Source organism: Manihot esculenta, chromosome 15, assembly GCF_001659605.2.
Source record: "Manihot esculenta cultivar AM560-2 chromosome 15, M.esculenta_v8, whole genome shotgun sequence".
NCBI classification, from domain to species: Eukaryota; Viridiplantae; Streptophyta; class Magnoliopsida; order Malpighiales; family Euphorbiaceae; genus Manihot; species Manihot esculenta.
In genome coordinates, this window is record NC_035175.2 from 27251026 (window position 1) to 27272759 (window position 21734).

The 21734-nt window shown below is 38.1% G+C and overlaps 1 protein-coding gene across 2 annotated transcripts in view; it reads right to left on the minus strand.

Moving 5' to 3' along the window:
• Positions 1 to 21734, minus strand: part of LOC110602082 (alpha-glucosidase 2) — a 64979-nt gene that overhangs the window by 9138 nt on the left and 34107 nt on the right. For both annotated transcript variants that reach the window (XM_043951057.1, XM_043951056.1), the window contains exons 19-20: positions 21390 to 21545; positions 9440 to 9542 (exon numbers count right to left, since the gene is read on the minus strand). In XM_043951057.1, coding sequence (XP_043806992.1) covers positions 9440 to 9542; positions 21390 to 21545 — 259 coding nt within the window. The remainder of the gene's footprint in view (positions 1 to 9439; positions 9543 to 21389; positions 21546 to 21734) is intronic.

The window sequence follows — 21734 nt, forward strand, 5'->3', positions numbered from 1 at the left end:
ATGCAATTCTTGCATCTGCTTATCTTATCAATAGAATGCCTCTCAAGACCCTTGACTTTATGAGTCCTTTGGTGGTTCTACAAGGGAAGAATTCATACGTTGTTCCACCAAAAGTATTTGGGTGTGTTTGATTTATCTCTCACACACTCGACCGGATATAGCCTATGCTGTTAGCTTAGTTAGTCAATTCATGCATGACCCTCGCGAGACTCATATGCAAGCTGTACTTAGCATCTTGAGATACCTAAAGTCTGCGCCAGGGAAAGGGCTTTTTTACTCCAAACATGGTCACCTCCGAATTGAAACTTTTATAGATGCAGATTGGGTAGGGTCTCTCGACGACAGGAGGTCCACCTCTGGCTACTGCACAGTTGTGGGAGGGAACCTTGTCATCTGGAGGAGCAAAAAACAAAGTGTTGTTGCTCGGTCAAGTGCGGAAGCAGAATACAGAGCAATGGCCCAAGGAGTATGTGAACTCTTATGGTTGCAGAAGTTATTGGAAGAGTTGAGATTGTCCGAAAGAGACAAGATAACCTTGTATCGTGACAATAAAGCTGCTATAAGTATAACACAAAATCCAATTCAACATGACCGAACCAAGCACATTGAAATTGATCGGCACTTCATTAAAGAAAAATTAACAGACGGTGTCTTGAGCCTAGTTCATGTGACTTCTACGGGGCAACTTGCGGATGTGTTTACTAAAGGGCTTAACAACAAGATCTACCATAATTTGATTTGCAAGTTGGGCATGTGTGACATCTTTGCACCAACTTGAGGGGGAGTGTTGACTTATTTACTAATCCTAGCTGATTCTAGGGATTTGATTTGATCTTATTAGGATCCTTAATTATTTTTGTAATTATTATTTGATTATTTGCTTCCTGTTTAGATATGATTCTCTGTGTATAAATAGTCATGTAGACCAATTGTAAAGATTAAGAGTGAAATACAAGAATACTCAAAATTCTTCCCAAAATTCTTCAGTCATAAATGAATATCAAAGTAGTTATGTCTTAATCCTTTGACTTTAGATTGTCATAGTATAAGGACTATTATCTTTTGACATAACAAAACATTGTCTTTAATCGGACAATCATAAAGGTTATGATTGAGCATGATATAAATTATGTAGAGGATATTGAACAATCAAGATAAAATTTGTCCCTCTCTTTTAGAGAGATATCTTCTGGGCCCCTCGATAAATGAGACTGAGAAATGCATGGCCATGCTCAAATGAATTGATAGTGTGATCAATATCATTTGAATTTATCAGTCTACTTAGAGATCAAGAAATCACAAGTTTGAACATTATAAGTTTGACATTGACCATGACTTATATTCAAACTAGATATCATGTGACAAAGGGATTAATACATGCTCTATTTATTAGGCTTTATCGGACTATCGATTCTTATATTAATTGGGTAGTCATAATGTCTTGCTAGAGGCCGCTTATGATTTATGGGCCTGGTGGGACTGGGCCTATTGCTAATTATTGTAAGCCTATTTGGTCACACACAAAAGAACGTTATTGATGTGCTATATTAATGGGCTAAAAGCCCATTAGTATAATTAACAATAATAAAGATATTATTATTAATATTAATTATTATTATAAGATAATAATATTTAAAAGATCTACAGTCTATCTGTAACTGTTACGATAAAAGATTTTCAGTTTTCCTTATCAAAACAAACTGTCACGTAAGATATTTGAGTATCTGCGAGATTGTGATAGTGGGTGATAAACACAACTCTTTTGCGAAAAGAATTGTGGAAAAACTAAAAGACTTAAAACGTATAAAACTCCTGCTACGAATTGCGGGGGCAGACGTTTTTAGAGAATTTGTTTTCAGTTGTAGATTGGGGAGCACATAGTTTATCCATCCTTGAGAGAGCTAGCACTCTAGAAGGGTAAAAGACGTTCGTGTGGATACCATTAAGGGTGTTTGTTGAAAAGCAGCACCTTGAGTCTGAGATTGTATCTTCTTGTCGAGTCTAACAGGTTAGTCTCTTATCCTTCCTTTCGAAATAAACGAAGCACTCGGATCCTGTGAAGGAAACTAGAGATTTTATTTTTCCGCTGCGTGTTTGGGTTGCAGTAATCTCTGGGTTTCCTGACAACCTCTTATTGCTCATTATTCTCCCCCCGAAGAGGTGAGTGGGTGGTATTGAAGTAGAGTTCAGTTTCTTAGAAGGTAACATCCATATTGACAAAGCATTTTCTAGATGGAGGGTGATAACACCTGTATCCCCTTCTTTTCGGAGAATACCCAACAAATATACATTTAAGGGCCTTGGGGTCTAACTTTCCCGCCGTCCTAGTATGGACAAAGCAAACACACCCAAATGCTTTTGGTGGAACAATGTATGAGTTTCTTTCTTGTAGAAACTCCAAAGAACTTATAAAGTCGAGGGTCTCGAGGGGCATCCAATTGATAAGATAAGTAGATACAAGGACTGCATCTTCCCAATATGTTTTGGATAGGTCCATGGTGAACAAAAGAGATCGGGCTACCTCCAATAAATGCTTATTTTTTCTTTCAGCAACTCCATTTTGTGCACTAGTATAAGGACAACTTGTCTGGTGTACTATCCCATTGGTCTCCAAATAAGCTGAAAATCTACTATCCATATATTCTCTTCCATTGTCAGTTCTCAAAATTTTCACCTTAGTATCAAATTGAGTACAAATCATCTTGTAAAAGGATTGAGAACAAGAAAAGATCACTTTTAGCTTTATTTAAATAGATCCAATTCATTTGAGTGCAATAATAAATAAAGGTGACAAACCATCGATTACTAGATAAGGAGACAGTTTGAGTAAGCCCCCAAACATTAGAATAAATAGCCCCAAAAGGAATTTGGTTTTTATTATGATTCAAAGGATAGGAGGTTCTAATGTGCTTAGCATACTCACAAGAATCGCAAAATAAAGAACCAAACTGAGTTCTAGTAAACAAACTAGAATAAAGTTTTTCTAAGACAAAAAAAGATGGATGCCCTAACCACCTGTGCCACTGTAATATTTCCTAATTGACATTCTTATTTTCTCAAAAACAGACTTGAGATATCGGAGAACCTGGATCATCTTCCAACATGTATAAGCCATTGTGCAGTCTACAATTACCAATCCTTTTCCCTATGAGAAGATCCTCAATAATACAATGATCAGGAAAGAACTTAATTTTACAGTTAAAGAGCATGCTGACAACACTGACAAATAAAAAGTTGACACAGAAAAACGAGAAACATTAAGGACAGATGATAATTTAGTATTGGGTGCACAAATAACAGAACCTGTTTCAGATATGGGCGTAAAAGAGCCATCAGCAATTTTGATACTGTCTTTGGTTAGAGAAGGAAAATAATCGTCGACGCCTTTAAAAGAGCCGGTCAAGTGTCTATTCGCACCAAAATCAATAATCCATGGAACATTATCAAGAGAGGAAGTATTACCTTACTTTACAAAGTTAGATGTGGCACTAGAGGAGGAAGATGTGTCAGTATGAGACAGGAGGCGCTTGAGACTCTGAATTTCGTTAGGGGAAAGAAACTCAGCAGTTGTTGTCTCCTTAAAGGGTTCCTCCATAGTTTCTGCTAAATTAGTTTGAGCTCTAGAGGCCCTTGTTTCCCTCCATGGCCTCTAATGAAGAATTTTGGAGAATTTTAGAGTATTCTTGTATTTTCACTCTTGATCTTTACAAGTGATTTATATGACTATTTATACACAAAGAATTACAACTAAACAAGAAGCAAATAATCAAAGAATAATTACAGAGATACTTCAAGATTCTAATTTATGCTCAAAATCCTAATCAAATCAAATAATATCACTAGAATCAACAAATAAGTCAACAGTAACTTACCTCAATTACCATCAGAATGAACATCTAGCAGGTTCTTGAATAAATCCACCACCTTCATCTTGTGATTGAGAGCTTTGATCTTGATGATATTGATAGTATTGTGATGGATCAAAGCTGAAAAATAAAACCTTACCAAATTGATCACTAGGATTGGACTGGGTTTAAGTGTGGGAGAATGATTGCTCTGATGAAGATAAATCAGAATACGATGAAGGAGGCTGATATGGATATGGATATGGATTTGAGTATCTCTATTGAGAATGTCCTCCATATTCATAATCACCAGTAGAAGTTGCTTCCATTGAAGATTCACTTGTACCATAAGTCCCATATCCATCATTATTTGCATCCACAAACACTCTCCATGTGCAACACCTTTTCCCTTATCACCACTGCCACCAAAGCCACAGGATCTGTGATAATTATGTTGCAAAGATGGAGCTGGAGCTGAAAATAGAGATGGACTATGCCTCTGATATGAAGAGGGATCGTCACATGATTGTAATGAACTAGTAGCTCTATGACCTTCACCTCTTCTACTCTGACCTCTACCGCCATCATCATCATCACTGGAACTAGATAATATAAAAGAATCTTTAGGTTCAGCATCACCACCGCCTCCACTATTCTGCCCATGAGTTGGAGGATTAGCTTGTTGTGAATGTCATGGAGCAGCCTCATGCTCCTTTAGCCAAGGATTTTCTTCTCTATCAAGCACATGATTTTCCCTTTCCTCCAATTAAGGATTTAGTGGATCAACTTCCTCGAAAATTAATCCAAATTAATTGGATTATAGCTCTTTTCTAGCACATGCTGACTCTTTCTGCTCAAATTCCTCAATTTCAGCTGCATATTGTAGTGACAAAGATGAGTGCATGTAATTTTTGATACCGTAATCTGTTGCTCGTCTTTGTATGTATAAGTGAAAAAGTGCTCCAGTTTCTTTCACAATTAGATGTAAAAGTGATTTGGCTCAACACTCTTACTGCAATTCTTTATAGTTCAGGAGCACTTTATTGTATTTCATAATAGAGATTACAATCTATTTATACATGAGAGAGGGTATCTAAATAGGAAGGAAAATCAAGTCTATGATTATACAATCCCTAGGATTAAGCAACTGACCCATCTATTAATATTTACTTCCTATCTTAACATATTTACTTTCTATAACTTATAACATAGTTCAACAGTTTGGAATGTCTCGAAGTAATTCTGATCATTCCGTATTTTTTTGTTATAATGGTGATAGATGCATCTACTTGGTGGTCTATGTTGATGATATTGTCATTACAGGAAATGATCATGATGGAATCTCTCAGCTTAAGCAATATTTGTTCAGTCATTTCCAAACTAAAGATCTGGGAAAACTGAAATATTTCTTGGGAATTGAAGTGGCACAGTCTAAAACAGGTATTGCAATTTCTTAACAGAAATATGCTTTGGATATATTGGAAGAAACAGGCATGTTAGACTGTAGACATGTGGACACTCCCATGGATCCAAATGTTAAGCTTGTTTCTGAACAGGGGGAGCCACTTAAAAATCCTGCTAGATACAGAAGATTAGTCGGCAAGCTCAATTATCTCACTATCACACGACCAGATATTTCCTTTGCTGTAAGTGTGGTTAGTCAATTTCTTCAAACTCCATACAGTAGTCACTGGGATGCAGTCATTCGCATTCTTAGATATATCAAAGGAGCTCCAGGACACGATCTACTTCAGGATATTGCTTTATGATTGGAGGGAATCTCATATCCTGAAAAAGTAAAAAACAGAGTGTGGTTGCAATATCAAGTGCAGAAGCAGAATATCGAGCTATGGCTTCAGCAACATGCAAACTCATCTGGTTGAAGCAACTCCTTAAGGAATTGAAATATAGTGATACTGGCCAAATGAAATTGATATGTGATAATCAAGCTGCACTCCATATTGCATCAAATCCAGTTTTTTATGAGAGGACGAAGCATATAGAGATGGATTGCCATTTTATTAGGCAAAAGATTGAGTCCGAATGCATTTCCACTAGCTTTGTCAACTCAAATGATCAGCTAGCTAATGTTTTCACAAAATCACTTCGAGGACCATAAATTGAGTATATTTGTAACAAGCTTGGAGCATATGATATTGTTAAATTTGGGTCAGGCCTAACTCACCCCAAAAGCTAGCTCAAGGGGAGGATTGCCTATGACTCATATAAGGGGCACATTACCCATTTCTACAACCGATGTGGGATTCAACAGATATGTACGCTTCAGCTTGAGGGGGAGTGTTGAGATTATTTCTGTAAATAACCTAGATTTGTAGTGGTAATTAGGGATATGATTGTGTGATATGATTGGGATATGATTAGGCTATAATTAGGAAAGTAATTTATTTTCTTACTTAGTGTGTACTCTTGTAAGTAGTATATATATCCCAATTGGCTTGAGGGGAATAATCAAGTATTTTCTCTCAAATCTTTTGCTCTCTTTTTCTTCCTTTCATCGAAATTTCACAAATCATAATGTCATTGAAAATTCCAATGAGCATCAATAATTTTCCAGTAGTCTATGTAACTTCTGAAATTTTGCTTAACGACCAATTTTGCTCATTCCATTGCTTCATATATAAATCACATACATTGGTTTGTTATCACCATCCACTAATCTCAACACTTTAAGCAATGGCTCTTGAATTTTCATAATTTGCTCGGCTTTCTCCCAAAACTTTCTTTCCTCTCTATCCAAGTTAAGAACAATTTCTTACCTCCATAAGCTGATCCACTGGTAGCTTGGCCATATTTACTTGCTACCCATTGCTTAGATTCAAACATATTTCTTACCCCTTCTATATCGGAGAAGACTCTCCAATGTAATAAAATTAGTTGCAAATCTGGTAATCCCAAGGTGAATTATCTTGACCATCAATGAAATTTTTCATGCAATTTACCACCCAATTATGATTGTAAATAAATTGGGTGATAATTTTTCCTTACTCAATAATGACCTTTATACTCTTCTTCCCAAAATCTTCTAAAATTAAATCAATACAATCTGCACTGCATGCTGTCCAATACAAACTTGAGAACTTCTCCATCAACTTCTTGCCACCAAATTTAATAGTAACTTCATTATCAGTCACCACTTGGACAATTTTGCTTGAGCTAATTTCTTCAACTACCTCCTTCATGATCTTGAAGTAATATTCTCTATCTTTTCATTCAACATTGCTTGCATCTACGGACTTATGGAACACTGTTCCACGAGGAGAGTAGACCAGAAAATTAATTATACTCATTCTTATTGGTCCGCTCCATCTATCACACATAATTGTAACTCCTCTCTCATTCCACATGCTTTCAAATGAATCAATATATTTCTTCATTTCTTTATATTTACTTTTCAAATACACTTCAGAAATCTCATATGCTGAAGGTGGTGATACATTAGGTCCCACTTCAACGGCTATTCTGAGTAATGGCTTTGTCCATGGTGACTCAACCACACTAAAAGATAATCTGTTGTGGATAACAAAATTACCAAAGGCTTTAAGCAACTTTTCTTTTTGCGACTTAATCCATTTGGTTTTAATATTTGGTTGCTTCATACTTTTCCTCTTTTCTAATTCAATTTCAGCTGCTATTAATTTAGAAGCAAGTGTTGATATTTGCTCAACAAATCTTGATGCTTCTCTATCTCTCTCATGAACGGTCGCTGAATGACTAATTCCCGGACGAGGAAGTGTTTGATGGCTACTCCCACCACTTTCATAATGAGAAGCTCTCCTTCTCTAAGTATCTTCATTAAACTGCCGCATACTTTCGCCTCTCGCAATTTCTAATTCAATATCTTCTTCATCTAATTATGAACCCTAACATCTGTCATCTTCATGATTTCATCTTCTAACTCTCTTGCCTTCTTTGCTTTATCCTTTTTTGCAGCTTCAAAACTGCTCAAGATATTCCCCATGTCTTTTTTAACTTGTGCAGAAACTTTTTGACAACCAGCAACTTGCCCTAGTATATTTGCCAAATGCTGCTTCAAGCGAGTTATTCCCCAGTTATGTTTCCACTACAAAAATTTCAGGTCATTTCTCATTTTTTTCCTGTAGGAGTGGCAAAATTCCATCCAACATTTTGACTTGGTTTATCAGATTCCCTCTCGGCATTTTCAAATTATCAAATGGTATATTATAAAATAAAAATATATTATTAAATTAATGTGCAAATTAACTTAAATTTAAATTTACTTTATGCAAAATCATTTAAATTATTTAAAGAAACTACCATTTTAATTTAAGAGAACAATTTTTAATATACTTGAAGCATAAAATTTAATTTTATAATAAAGTAAACTTGTAACTTGTAACTTGTAAAGTTTATGAAATTAAAAGATATTTAAAGATATAATCAAAATTAAGTTATACAACTTAATAATAAGTACAAATATATCAAATAAACATAAAATCCATAAATTTTAAACAATATATATAATAACTTACTTCAATTAATACCACCAGAATGATTGTCTACGACAGGTTTTTGAGTATAAATTTAAGTATATAGGCTGCTGTCAAAAAAATTAAGAGAAATATGGTAGTTTGTGGCTTGAAAAGTTGAAATGGAGGTTGGAAATAAGTACGGAAGAACTCTCTGTATGCTGGAATATGGAGCTAGAGAAATGTTGGAGAGAGTGCTGCTGGTTGCTAGATGGAAAGAGTAACTAAAGACTAAAGACAAGACTAAAGAGAAAAAGTAGAGAAATCAGTTTTTTCCCCCTTCAATAATGCATTTTCACGTGACAAAGGCTGGTGCTGGACTGCTGGGTGAATAAAGTAGGTACGTCTCTGCAAGATTCTTGAAGTTGAGCAGCTGATTTGAAATAAAGAAAAGTAACGGCCGTTACATCATAATTGGTAACGACCGTGACCGTTGTGTATCGGCTATAACGGCCGTTACAACAACAAAATTTTTCTGCCGTTATTTATTGGCCTTAACGGCCACGACCAACTTCCAAACTTGTAAATAACGGCCGTTATGTTATGTCTAAACCTGTAAATAATGGCCGTTACATTACGTAACGGCCGTTATTTAAAACCATAACTGCCATCTCATCAGTATAGTTCACAATCCGATTCAACAAAATCGAACGAAACACATAGAGGTTGATCGACACCTCATTAAAGAGAAGTTAATAAATGGTGTCTTGAGATCAAATCATGTGACTTTGAATTAGGCTTGATTATAAAGATTTTATTCTTATTATAAATATTACTACATTGATTCTTTGTATATAAATACTAAAACTTTGTCAAGATCAATTCAATTGGAATATAATTAAAAATTCCTCCTAAAAATCTTCAATTGTATATAATTTCCCATTGTAATTAGCTTCCTATTATATTTAGTTTCCTATTCTTGGTTAGACCTTAGTATGTAAATAGTAACAACTCATGAAAATCGTGATGTGCTATTGTACCAGTGAAATAATTTTAAATTATACAACAATATCAATTTCATCATCAGAAAATAAGTAAAAGAATGGGAAACAAGTACAAAGTTCAATTGGTACCATAGTAACTTACTCAATGACCTTGTATTCCTCAGAGCATCCTGCAGACCGGTACTCAGTGCCGCTATATTCTTCATATCCATTAATCTCAATCCTGCTATGAAGCCACTGTGTTGCTGTGATTATCAACGGAATGGAAGGAATCAGATACATCATCACATAATACACAATTAAATGAATTTGAGAAATTTAGACAATAAATTCTTAATTTTTTCACTCAAAATTCAGTCTTAAAAATGAATAAGAATAAACTGCCATTAAATGGCTGCCATGCAAACAAGATAAATAACAAAATTTGTAGTCTTGCACAGACAGAATGATACAATTACGCTATGAGAAGTCAACCTATATGCACTGTAATCCTATAAACTGACATATAATTGTAAAATTGTACACCTAAATTGGGAAAATAATTATAGGAAATTTGTATATAAATATGTATTAATATTTAAGAATAGCAGCCGCATTAAGAAAAGAGGCCGAAAATAGGAACCAACAAGCATTGGATGAGATTAAGGCTCTTATTATTGGATGGAGTTTGCAGAATATGGATAGGGCGAGTGGAAGAAGCTAGTAGGAGAGTCCAGTAATAATATCAACCTAAGTTCTCCGAATCAACATTGGGGACAAGCAACAAAGCTGGAGTTTGAAGGCGATAGGCTGGATGGCCTGGGTTATGCGAGCTGAATATTTCTTTGAGGGTAGCTGGTATTACTAATAATGAGGGGGTCAAAATAGCAGCACTTCATTTGGATGGAAAAGCTTTGCAGTGGCATCAGAGTTTTATGAAAGTTAATGGCCAAACAACTTATGATGACTAGAATGCTTATATGGTAGCCATAGCTTCAAGGTCTGATGAAAAAGGGTATGAGGATCCTCGAACCGATCTCAGATATTTGAGGCAAGTAGGTGCTCTTCAAGAATATCTAGATTCTTTTGATGAGATCATCCCAAAGCAGGAATAGGGGAGGATTAGGCTCTAAGTTTTTCTCTCTGGTTTAGCTGATGAACTGCAAATGCCGATGAGGATGTTTAAACCCAAAACATTAGCAAAAGCTTACTCTAGGTATATTGCAAGAAATAACCATAGCAGCCATTCAAAACAAACCAAAACCTTCCTATAAACCTTCTCTAAACTCCACCACCACAAATTCCACCTTAACCAAGCCAAACACCACAAATTCCACTTCCCAACCATACATCAAATCTACAGCCTTAAACAACATCCCATCCAGATATTTACCTGGGCTTCTACTTGCAACTACTGCAACCAAGCAGTTACCTGCACAATCTAAAAACCTAAGGATTACCAGTAAAGACATGGATGAAAGAAGGGCGAAGGGATCATGTTTCTGGTGTGATGAACACTATTCTCCAATTCATAATTGCAAAAAAAGAAAAAAAAGTTGTATATGATGCAATTAATGAAGGATATTGTCGATGCAAGCATTGAATGAAGTAGTCGAAGGGGAAGCTGACACTGAGTGTAAAGCAGATAAGCAACCCTCCCTTAACGCTATGTGGGGATTTAGGGGCACTCAAACGATGAGGATGACAGGTAAATGTCAGAAAAGGAGGCTACCCATCCTGATTGACACCGTCAGTACCCACAACTTTTTAAGGGAGGTAATTGCAAGTAAAATCAAATTGTGCCATGGAAAATATTATGTGTCTTCCAATTGAGGTGGCAAATGGTCAAAATTTACAATGTAACAAGGTATGTAAGGAATTTTGATGGACCATGTAGGGGTATGAGTTTGTCACAGAAGTTTTTATTCTAGCTTTGGATAGCTATGACCTGATATTTGGAGCACACTAGTTGTTTACCTTGGGTGACATTACCTTAAATTTAAGCAAAATTAAAATGTCTTCCAGTACCAAAACAGACTCTCTAAGTTGATGGGCCAAACAAAGACTGGCTGGCCAATCAATTGAATCGCTTGAAACTTACGTGGCATTTTCCAATATGTTCAAAGAAGATAATGACTCACTTTGCTTTACAACCACAGAACAGGGGCAGAGTTTGGCAGTGGCATCAGGCTTGGATGGCCAAATTGATGCAATTCTATAATGATATTGTTGAGATACTTTCTGTAAATAGTCTAGATTTGTAGTGATTATGTGCATAATTAAGGATATGGTTGAGATATGATTAGGCTATAATTAGGGAATTAATTTATTCTTGTAAGTAGTATATATACCCCAATTGGATTGAGGGGAATCATCAAGTATCTTTCTCTCAAAATATCTTTCTCTCTTTCTTTTTTTCATCATTGTTTCATGGTATTAGAGCCAAGCATCTTGGCCTATCTGTGAGTGGCAGATCTGCCACCTTCATTTGGAGGTTTTCTGGAATCTCTTTCTCTTTCTTTTTTTCATCACTGTTTCATGGTATCATAGCCAAGCATCTTGGCCTATCTGTGAGTGACAGATCTGCCACCTTCATTTGGAGGTTTTCTGAAAATCAGTTAATCTCACCAGCCAGGCGGTATCTATCTCACCGGTTTCCAATTGGCACCTCCCTGAAGCACCATCACTAGAGACGCAACCATGCGCCTTCACGCGCCGCCACTCTGTTTCTGCATCCGGTACACGCGCCAGCGCGTAACCCTTATTCCAGTGACCTTTTCACGATGACGATCCTTCCCCCAGACCCGCTCAACGCCGGCAACTCTAGCCCACTAGGTCCAGTCACCTGCCCAGCTCTTCTTCACCCATCCTTCGTTAACAGTACCTTGAGGACTATCGTTCACGTCCTGAAGCAGGTTCCTTTCCTCTTCAAACTCTCTCTCTCAACATGTCTTAGAAGCAGATAACCATAAATACAATTTACATGGCGCAATGAAATAGAGTAGGCTCATGTTCCAAACCAAATTCAGTCACTCTAAATAAAGCAGAATACAGAGAATATCTACAGTTCCGAGTTACTCATCAGCATTCTTCTCCAAATATTGCTCGTTCTGGCAACTCTTTTGCTTATCTAACCAAGTCTTTACCCATTAGTTCATGGATCCTCGACTTTGGTGCTTCTGATCATATCTCTAGTAATTCCAATTTTTTCTCTACTCTTGTTTCACCTTATACACAATCTAAAGTCACGTTAGCTAATAAGTAACTTATATCTCCTTCCTTCTAACCCCCTATGACTAATGTTTTATTCACCCCTGAATGTCCGTACAACCTAATCTCTGTTAGCAAATTGACTAAAGATCTTCATTGTTCAGTCATCTTTACTACTGAATCTGTGGTTATGCAGGACCGAAGTACTGGAAAGATGATCGGAGCAGAATATAAGTCACACGGATTGTACTATTTTTCCACGTCTAACCCTCCAAGTGCTTTTGTGTCTACCACCTCCGGTGAACTCATTCATAGTCATTGGGGACACCCAAGTCTGAACAAGTTATAAAAACTGGTTCCTTCAAGCATCAGTCCACTCTTGATGATGAACAAGTGGGACTGGCTTCTTACCACCTTGAAGGAATTGCCCAATTGTGGTACTTACAGTTAATCCAGGATGTTCCAAATCCTACTTGGGCTGAGTTTGTTGACCAATGTAATCTTCGTTTTGGACCCCCTATTCGCAGCAACAAGTTAGGGGAGCTTGCCAAATTGAAGCAGACAGGAACGGTGGAGGATTATCAAACTAAATTTGAGATTTTGGTTTCGAGGGCTGGTACCTTAGGTTCCAATCAGAAAGTTCAGTTGTATATTAGTGGATTACAGGAATACATAGCAGTGGAAGTCGAGCTACACCAGCCAAAAGACTTAGCCACCGCCATGAGTATGTCACGCCTGTATGAACGCAAGCTCTACTCCAAGAGTGTTGCCCAACGCGAGGTCAGACGTCCTGCTCCCCTTTCGGAACACCGCCCTGGCCGTACCATCAAACGACTCACCCCAGACGAAATGGATGAGAGACGGAAGAAAGGACTGTGCTTTAACAGTGATGAGCTGTTTGTACGCGGACATCAATGCAAACGCCTATTTTTGATTGATCTGGATGACGGCAGTAAGTCTGATGTGGAGTCTGATTCCGATTCTTCACCAGAAATCTCTCTCCATGCCATCACTGGAACTCGCAATTCCCAGTCTATGCGACTTCTAGGTTGTTGGCACGGTAGGCAAGTACTGATCTTGGTTGATTCGGGAAGCACCCATAGTTTTGTCTCGGATTCGGTGGTGGCCGATTTGCAGGTTACAGTGGATGCGAAGGATGGGTTACGGGTGAAAGTTGCGAACGGTGAACAACTTCACAGTCCTGGTCTTTGCAAAGGCGCACCGATTGAATTGGGAAACTCTGTTTTCACAGTGGATTTATTTGTGTTACAGCTCACTGGTTTTGACTTGGTCTTGGGTGTTAATTGGTTAGCTACTCTGGGCCCCATCTTATGGGATTTTAACTCCATGTGGATGTCTTTCTTTGTTAATGGGAAACAGGTGGCTCTTACGGGTATAGGCAGCAAATCAGAAACAAATTCATCCCTCAATTCCCTTTCACCATCTGCTGCTTGCGATCATCATCTGCGCCAATTATTAGCTGATTTTGCTGCAATCTTTGAAGCTCCCACAGGTCTCCCACCTGCTCGCCACTGTGACCACAGGATTCCTCTAGCTCCAAATACCAAACCCGTAGTGGTTCATCTTTACCGATACCCACACAACCAAAAAGATGAGATCGAGCGACAGTGTACTGCTATGCTGGATCAAGGGATTATTCGTTCCAGCCGATCACCTTTTTCTTCTCCGGTACTTCTGGTTCCTAAAGCTGACAAAACTTGGCGCCTATGCGTGGATTACAGGGAACTTAACGCAAGAACTATCAAAGACAAATTTTCAATTCCTGTGATTGAAGAGCTTCTGGACGAATTGGGAGGGGCAAAGTATTTCACCAAATTGGATTTGGTTTCTGGGTACTTCCAAGTTGGCATGCATCCACCAGACATTGAGAAGACTGCATTCAGAACTCACCATGGCCATTTTGAATTTTTGGTCATGCCATTCGGGCTGTCAAATGCTCCTTCCACATTCCAGGCTTTAATGAATGAGGTATTTCATGCCCACTTGCGCAAATTTGTTTTAGTCTTCTTTGACGACATTCTGGTTTTCAGTAAATCTTGGGATGACCATATGCAACATCTGCGACAAGTGTTTAGCCTCTTGGCAGAAAACAAATTGTTCTTGAAACGGTCCAAGTGTACCTTTGCCCAAACGGAAGTTTCTTATTTGGGTCATGTCATTTCACATGAAGGCGTTCAGGTTGGCAAATCCAAAATTTCGGCTATTACTGATTGGCCGCGACCAGTTTCTATTCGAGGCTTGCAGGGTTTTTTGGGTCTTGCTGGTTACTACCGTAAGTTTGTCTTCAATTTTGGCCTTATTGCTGCTCCCCTCACAGCTATGTTGCGAAAGAACTCCTTCCACTGGACCGATGATGTGGTTAAGGCTTTTGAAGAGTTGAAAAGGGCACTCACCACTACTCCAATTTTAGCTCTTCCTAACTTTGAGCTAATGTTTATTCTTGAGTGTGATGCTTCTGAATCAGGATTTGGGGCTGTTCTATTACAGGAAACTAAACCTGTGGCATTTTTTAGCCGAGCTCTTGCGACCCGTCACACCAAATTGCCAGCATATGAAAGGGAGTTGATCGGTCTAGTCAAAGCAATTAAACATTGGCAGTCTTATCTTTGGGGCAAAAAGTTTTTGGTGCGCACAGATCATTACACCTTAAAATTTTTGCTTGAACAAAGGTCACTTTCCTCTTCACAACAGTACTGGGTGAGCAAACTACTGCCTTTTGACTTCACTGTAGAGTACAAGGCGGGTAAGTCGAATACTGTGGCCGATGCACTGTCGCGCTGAGATTCCGATCAACCATGTTTTCTTGCTCTCTCTATGCCCCAGCTGGATTTGTTTGATGATATCCGCCAGGAACAGCAGCAGTCCCCTGACGTCTAGCACCTCATTTCAGCAGTTCTTGATCACTCAGCTGCCGCAACATGGACATTCAAACAAGGTCTTCTTTTCTTTAAAGACCGGGTTTTTATTCCACATGGCTCACCAACAATACCTCTGGTTATAGCTGCACTTCACAATCAGGGTCATGAAGGATATCAGAAAACGCTGCACCGAATTACATGGGATTTCTTCTGGAAAGGGATGAAAAAAATGGTGCAGGAATTCATTCGAGCCTGTCCTGTTTGCCAACGCCACAAAACAGAATCATTGCAACCAGCAGGTCGTCGAATACTGTGGCCGATGCACTGTCGCGCCGAGATTCCGATCAACCATGTTTTCTTGCTCTCTCTATGCCCCAGCTGGATTTGTTTGATGATATCCGCCAGGAACAGCAGCAGTCCCCTGACGTCCAGCACCTCATTTCAGCAGTTCTTGATCACTCAGCTGCCGCAACATGGACATTCAAACAAGGTCTTCTTTTCTTTAAAGACCGGGTTTTTATTCCACATGGCTCACCAACAATACCTCTGGTTATAGCTGCACTTCACAATCAGGGTCATGAAGGATATCAGAAAACGCTGCACCGAATTACACGGGATTTCTTCTGGAAAGGGATGAAAAAAATGGTGCAGGAATTCATTCGAGCCTGTCCTGTTTGCCAACGCCACAAAACAGAATCATTGCAACCAGCAAGTCTGCTGCAACCACTGCCGATTCCACAACAAATATGGGCAGATGTGTCTCTTGATTTTATTGAAGGTCTTCCAACTTCCAGAGGCAAAAATGTGATTCTAGTCATTATTGAAAGGTTCTCTAAATACGGGCATTTTTTGGCACTTTCTCACCCTTATACTGCTGTGGGTGTTGCGCGTATTTTCTTTGATAACATTTTCAAGCTTCACGGACTACCGGAAACCATGGTCAGTGATCGCGATGTTACATTTACTAGCATTTTTTGGACTGAATTATTCAAGTTGTCTGGTACTAAACTGTGTTTTAGTTCAGCTTATCATCCACAATCGGATGGTCAAACAGAGGTCACTAATCTTACAGTGGAAATGTATTTACGCTGCTTCTCTAGTTCTCATCCCCACAAATGGTGTGATTGGCTTTCTTGGGCTGAATTTTGCTACAACACCAGCTACCATTCAGCTCTTAAATCCACTCCATTTGAGACTGTCTATGGGCGTGCTCCACCTAGACTCCTTTCTTACTTGGCCAGCAATTCCACTGTAGAGACTGTGGATGTTATTTTACAGCAACGCGACTCAATGTTGCAGCTCCTACGCAACAACCTTCAATTGGCTCAAAACAGAATGAAACTTCATTATGATCGTTCTCACCGGCCATTGGAGTTTAATGTTGGTGATGTCGTTCTACTCCGACTCCAGCCATACCGTCAGTCATCCATTGCCTCAAGAAAAAATCAGAAATTGGCTGCCAAATATTATGGTCCTTTTGAGGTTTTGGAGTGTTCATTCAGTCTTTGAGTACTTTACACTCAAGAGGTTTAAGGCTCCCTCTTTGAGCCGAATCGTTAATGACCCGAGCAAACAAAAAGAAATCTAACCCAAACACTCAAACACCTACCCAACCATCTACACTTAGACCCCAAACAAGATCCTTGGCCCGGGACCCTAACATATTCGCTCTTCTCGAAATCCTCATTCCATTTTTAATTTTGTAAGTTACCATTATTTGTCTCCTTCCTATTATACTTTTATTTCTGCTGTGTCTGTTGTCTTTATACCCAAGACAGTTAGAGAAGCATTGGATTATCCTGGTTGGTGTAATGTTATGGTTGAGGAAATAACAACTCTTCAAAACAATGGAACTTGGGAACTGGTATCCTTACCACCTAGCAAATCTACGGTTGGTAGTCGATGGGTTTACACAGTTAAGGTGGGACCTGATGGCAAAATTGATCGCCTTAAAGCTCGCCTTGTTGGTAAAGATTACACACAGATCTTTAGACTTAATTATAGTGATAATTTCTCTCCAGTAGCCAAGATAACTTTTATTCGCCTCTTTATCTCATTGGTTGCAATTAATCACTAGACTCTTCATCAACTAGACATTAAAAATACCTTTCTTCGTGGAGAGCTCGCCAAAGAAGTTTACATGGAGCAACCTCTAGGGTTTGTTGCTGAGAGGGAGTCATGCTTAGTGTGTTGTCTTCGACGCTCTTTCTATGGACTAAAACAGTCTTCAAGAGCATGGTTTGGACGATTCAGCACTGTAATTCAACAGTTTGGAATGTCTCGAAGTAATTTTGATCATTCCGTATTTTTTCGTCATAATGGTGATAGATGCATCTACTTGATGGTCTATGTTGATGATATTGTTATTATAGGAAATGATTATGATAGAATCTCTCAGCTTAAGCAACATTTGTTCGGTCATTTCCAAATGAAAGACCTGGGGAAATTGAAGTATTTCTTAGGGATTGAAGTGGCACAATCTAAAACAGGTATTGCGACTTCTCAAAGGAAATATGCTTTGGATATATTGGAAGAAATAGGCATGTTAGACTATAGACATGTGGACACTCCTATGGATCCAAATATCAAACTTGTTCCTGAACAGGGGGAGCCAGTTAAAGATCCTGCTAGACACAGAATATTAGTTGGCAAGCTCAATTATCTCACTATCACGCGACTAGATATTTCTTTTGCTGTACTTGTGGTTAGTCAATTTCTTCAAACCCCCTACAGTAGCCACTGGGATACAGTTATTCGCATTCTTAGATATATCAAAGGAGCTTCAGGACAGGGTCTACACTATGAGAACAAGGGTCACTCACAAATTGTTGGCTACTCTGATGCAGCTTCGGCAGGTTCTCTTTCAGATAGACGATCTACTTCAGGATATGGAATTATGAAAGGAGGGAATTTTATATCCTGGAAAAGTAAAAAATAGGGTGTGGTTGCAAGATCAAGTGCAGAAGCAGAATATCGAACTATGGCTCTGGCAATATGTGAACTCATTTGGTTGAAGCAACTCCTTCAAGAATTGAAATATGGCGATACTGGCCAAATGAAGCTGATATGTGATAATCAAGCTGCTCTCCATATTGTATCAAATCCAATTTTTCATGAGAGGAAGAAGCATATAGAGGTGGATTGCCATTTTATTAGGCAAAAGATTGAATCGGGATGCATTTCTACTAGCTTTGTCAACTTAAATGACCAATTAGTTTATGTTTTCACAAAATCTCTTTGGGATTCACGAATCGAATATATTTGTAATAAGTTTGGAGCATATGACATGTACGCTCCAATTTCAGGGGGAGTGTTGAGATACTTTCTGTAAATAGCCTAGATTTGTAGTGATTGTGTGCATAATTAGGGATATGATTGTGTGATATGGTTGGGATATGATTAGGCTATAATTAAGGAATTAATTTATTCTTGTAAGTAGTATATATATCCCAATTGGTTTGAGGGGAATCATCAAATATCTTTCTCTCAAAATCTCTTTCTCTCTTTCTTTTCTTCATCGTTGTTTCAAATATCAAGCATAAAAGGACTCTACAAAAGTATAGTAGATGCATTATCTCGATCACCAGCTATATCTTTGCATGTTTCTTCAACCTTCTTGTTGCCCTCTCAATAATATGATCGAATTGCTGCTACATGGAACAATGATGAACACTTGGTTCAAGTCATACAAGAAAAATTGAAGGAACCTCTCATGCATGCATCTTTCCAATGGTTCAATACTCAATTATGAAGGAAAGGGAAGTTGGTGATGTGTATGATAAAGAATTGAGGAAGGATTTTGCTAAAATTTTTTCATGATTCTACTACTGGTGGTCACTCGGGGTAACTCCAACTTATAAAAGGATGTATGCACTCATTTACTAGCCAAGCATGTCTAAAGCAATATATCAATATATGCTTGATTGCTCCATTTGTTAGTGTCTTAAGCCTGACTTAAATGCACCTACGAGATTGCTTCAGCTGTTACCTTCTCCAACTACACTGTTTTCAGACATTACCATGGATTTTATTGACGGCTTGCCTTCCTCTTAAGGTAGAATAGTGATAATGGCGGTGGTTAATAGACTCTAAATTTGCTTATTTTATTGGGTCATCTCATCCTCTCATAGCTAAGGAAGTAGTTGAATCCTTTCTCAATAATATTTACAAGATATGCCCTAAACTATTACAAGTGATCGAGATTCATTGTTCCTCGGTTCAGTTTGAAAAGAAATTTTCACATTGCAAGCAGTCTAATTACAGTTTTCATGGCTTATCACCCCAAAATGATGGCCAAATAGAGGTGGTGAATCGTTGGCCAAATAGAGGTGGTGAATTGTTGCCTCTAATGTTATTTACGTTGTATGACGGCTAACTTCATTCCTGGTTTCAATAGCTGCCACTTGCCCAGTTTTGGTATAATACTTCCACCACTCTTCAATCAATATGAGTCCTTTTGAACCTTTATATGGCATACCTCCACCAATACATGTTCCATACTTTCCCAAAGACTCATCAATAGTTGGTGTTGATATTTTTCTAAGAGCTCAAGAGGCTGCTCTTGAGGTTCTCAAATTTCAATTGAAGAAAGTAGCCCATCGAATGAAGGTACAAACTGATAAGCACAGGACTGATAGAGAATATCAAATTTGTGACTGGGTATATCTTAAATTGCAATCATATTGACAGTTCTCTGTTCGTAAAGTTCATAATAAGTTTGAACTGAAATTTTATGGCCCTTATCAGATCATGGATTGAGTGGTGTTGTTGCCTATAAGCTGAATTTGCCCACTGATGCTCAAATACACGATGTTTTCCATGTTTACCGGCTTCAGCCAGTTTCTGCTGATGTTACTGTGGCCATCTCACTTCCCCTTGTATCTCACATTCGCGATGCATATCCTCGAGCCATTTTGGAGAGGAAAACAGTTAAAAAGAAAAATACGGTTGCTACTTGATTACTGAAGAATTTTGGAGAATTTTAGAGTATTCTTGTATTTCACTCTTAATCTTTACAAGTAATTTACATGACTATTTATACATAAAGAACTACAGTTAAATAGGAAGCAAACAATAAAAATAGTTACAAAGATAATTAAGAATCCTAATTTATTTCTAGAATCCGCAATCAAATCAAATCATATCACTAGAAATCAGCAAATAAAAGACAGGAGAGGCTTGAGACTCTGATTGTGTCTTTTTGTAGACACGGAAGGTAATTAAGGAAGCATTCAGAGGAGCCTATTATGTGTCTATTTGCACTGGAATCAATAATCCATAGAGCACTATTAGGGGACGACGTGTTAGAAAACAACAACAAAGCAACCACAACAATAAAAAAGAGATTACCTAACTAAAACAAATACCCAATCAACATCGTACTTAGCAAAGAATCCTTTTTGCCTCTGCCATAATAGAGAGCAGCAACAAAGCAAAAGGAATATTCAAACAGCTGCAACAGGAGGCTGCCCACACCAACACCCAATCAACACCAAATCCAACAAGAAACAGTAGGAACAGGCCAGAAAGTGAGGTCCAGAGGCAGCAACAAGGCTTAGGCATGAAGATCTATGCCGAAAACAAGCTCACGCGCTGAGGTAGAGTGGTGCATGAGTCACACGCACCAAGATCTCGGTCACCGGAGGCTGGCAAACGGCCGGCGAAGGGGCTGCGACTCCAATGGGGTAGGCGGTTATGCAAAAAGATGGGCCTAGGTAGGTGAGTACCAAATTTGGTTGCCTAGGGTTTTGAAAGTCCAAAATTAAATTGGAACTCTAAATCAGGCAAAAACTCTAATAACATGAAGAATTTTGAGAGAAATTTTTAATTTTATTCCAATTTAATTGTTTTTTACCAGGTTTAAGTATTTATACACAAAGAATCAATCTAATTTTGGAATATTTACAATAGAAATAAAATTTCTACAATCAAGCCTAAGTAGGATCCCAAACATCCAAATCCTCCAAATCAGGAACTTACTACGTTAGTTAATAGTTTCCTTATTATACAGAATACAATCATTACCTGAAGGAAGGTGCTCCATGGAAATAATTCTACCACCAATCCAGGGGACTATTTTAACAATCCAATCATCGGTTTTCATTTCAATTGGGATTCTAGAAAGTTCTGCTCCCTTTGGTCCTGAAACCTCTTCAAAGTCTGGGATACACTTGGAACTTTCTGCATTGAACAATGAACAAACAGTATGACATCAACTAAAAAAAACTAAAATTTAATGTATAGAAATATTTTGAAGTTCAGAATTCATTAGTAAATTTATATTTTGAAAAAAAATTGATTTGTCAAATAACTATAAAAGGAGAAGCAGAGGGAGAATATTTATATCTACAGTTCCCACTTTCCTACTTT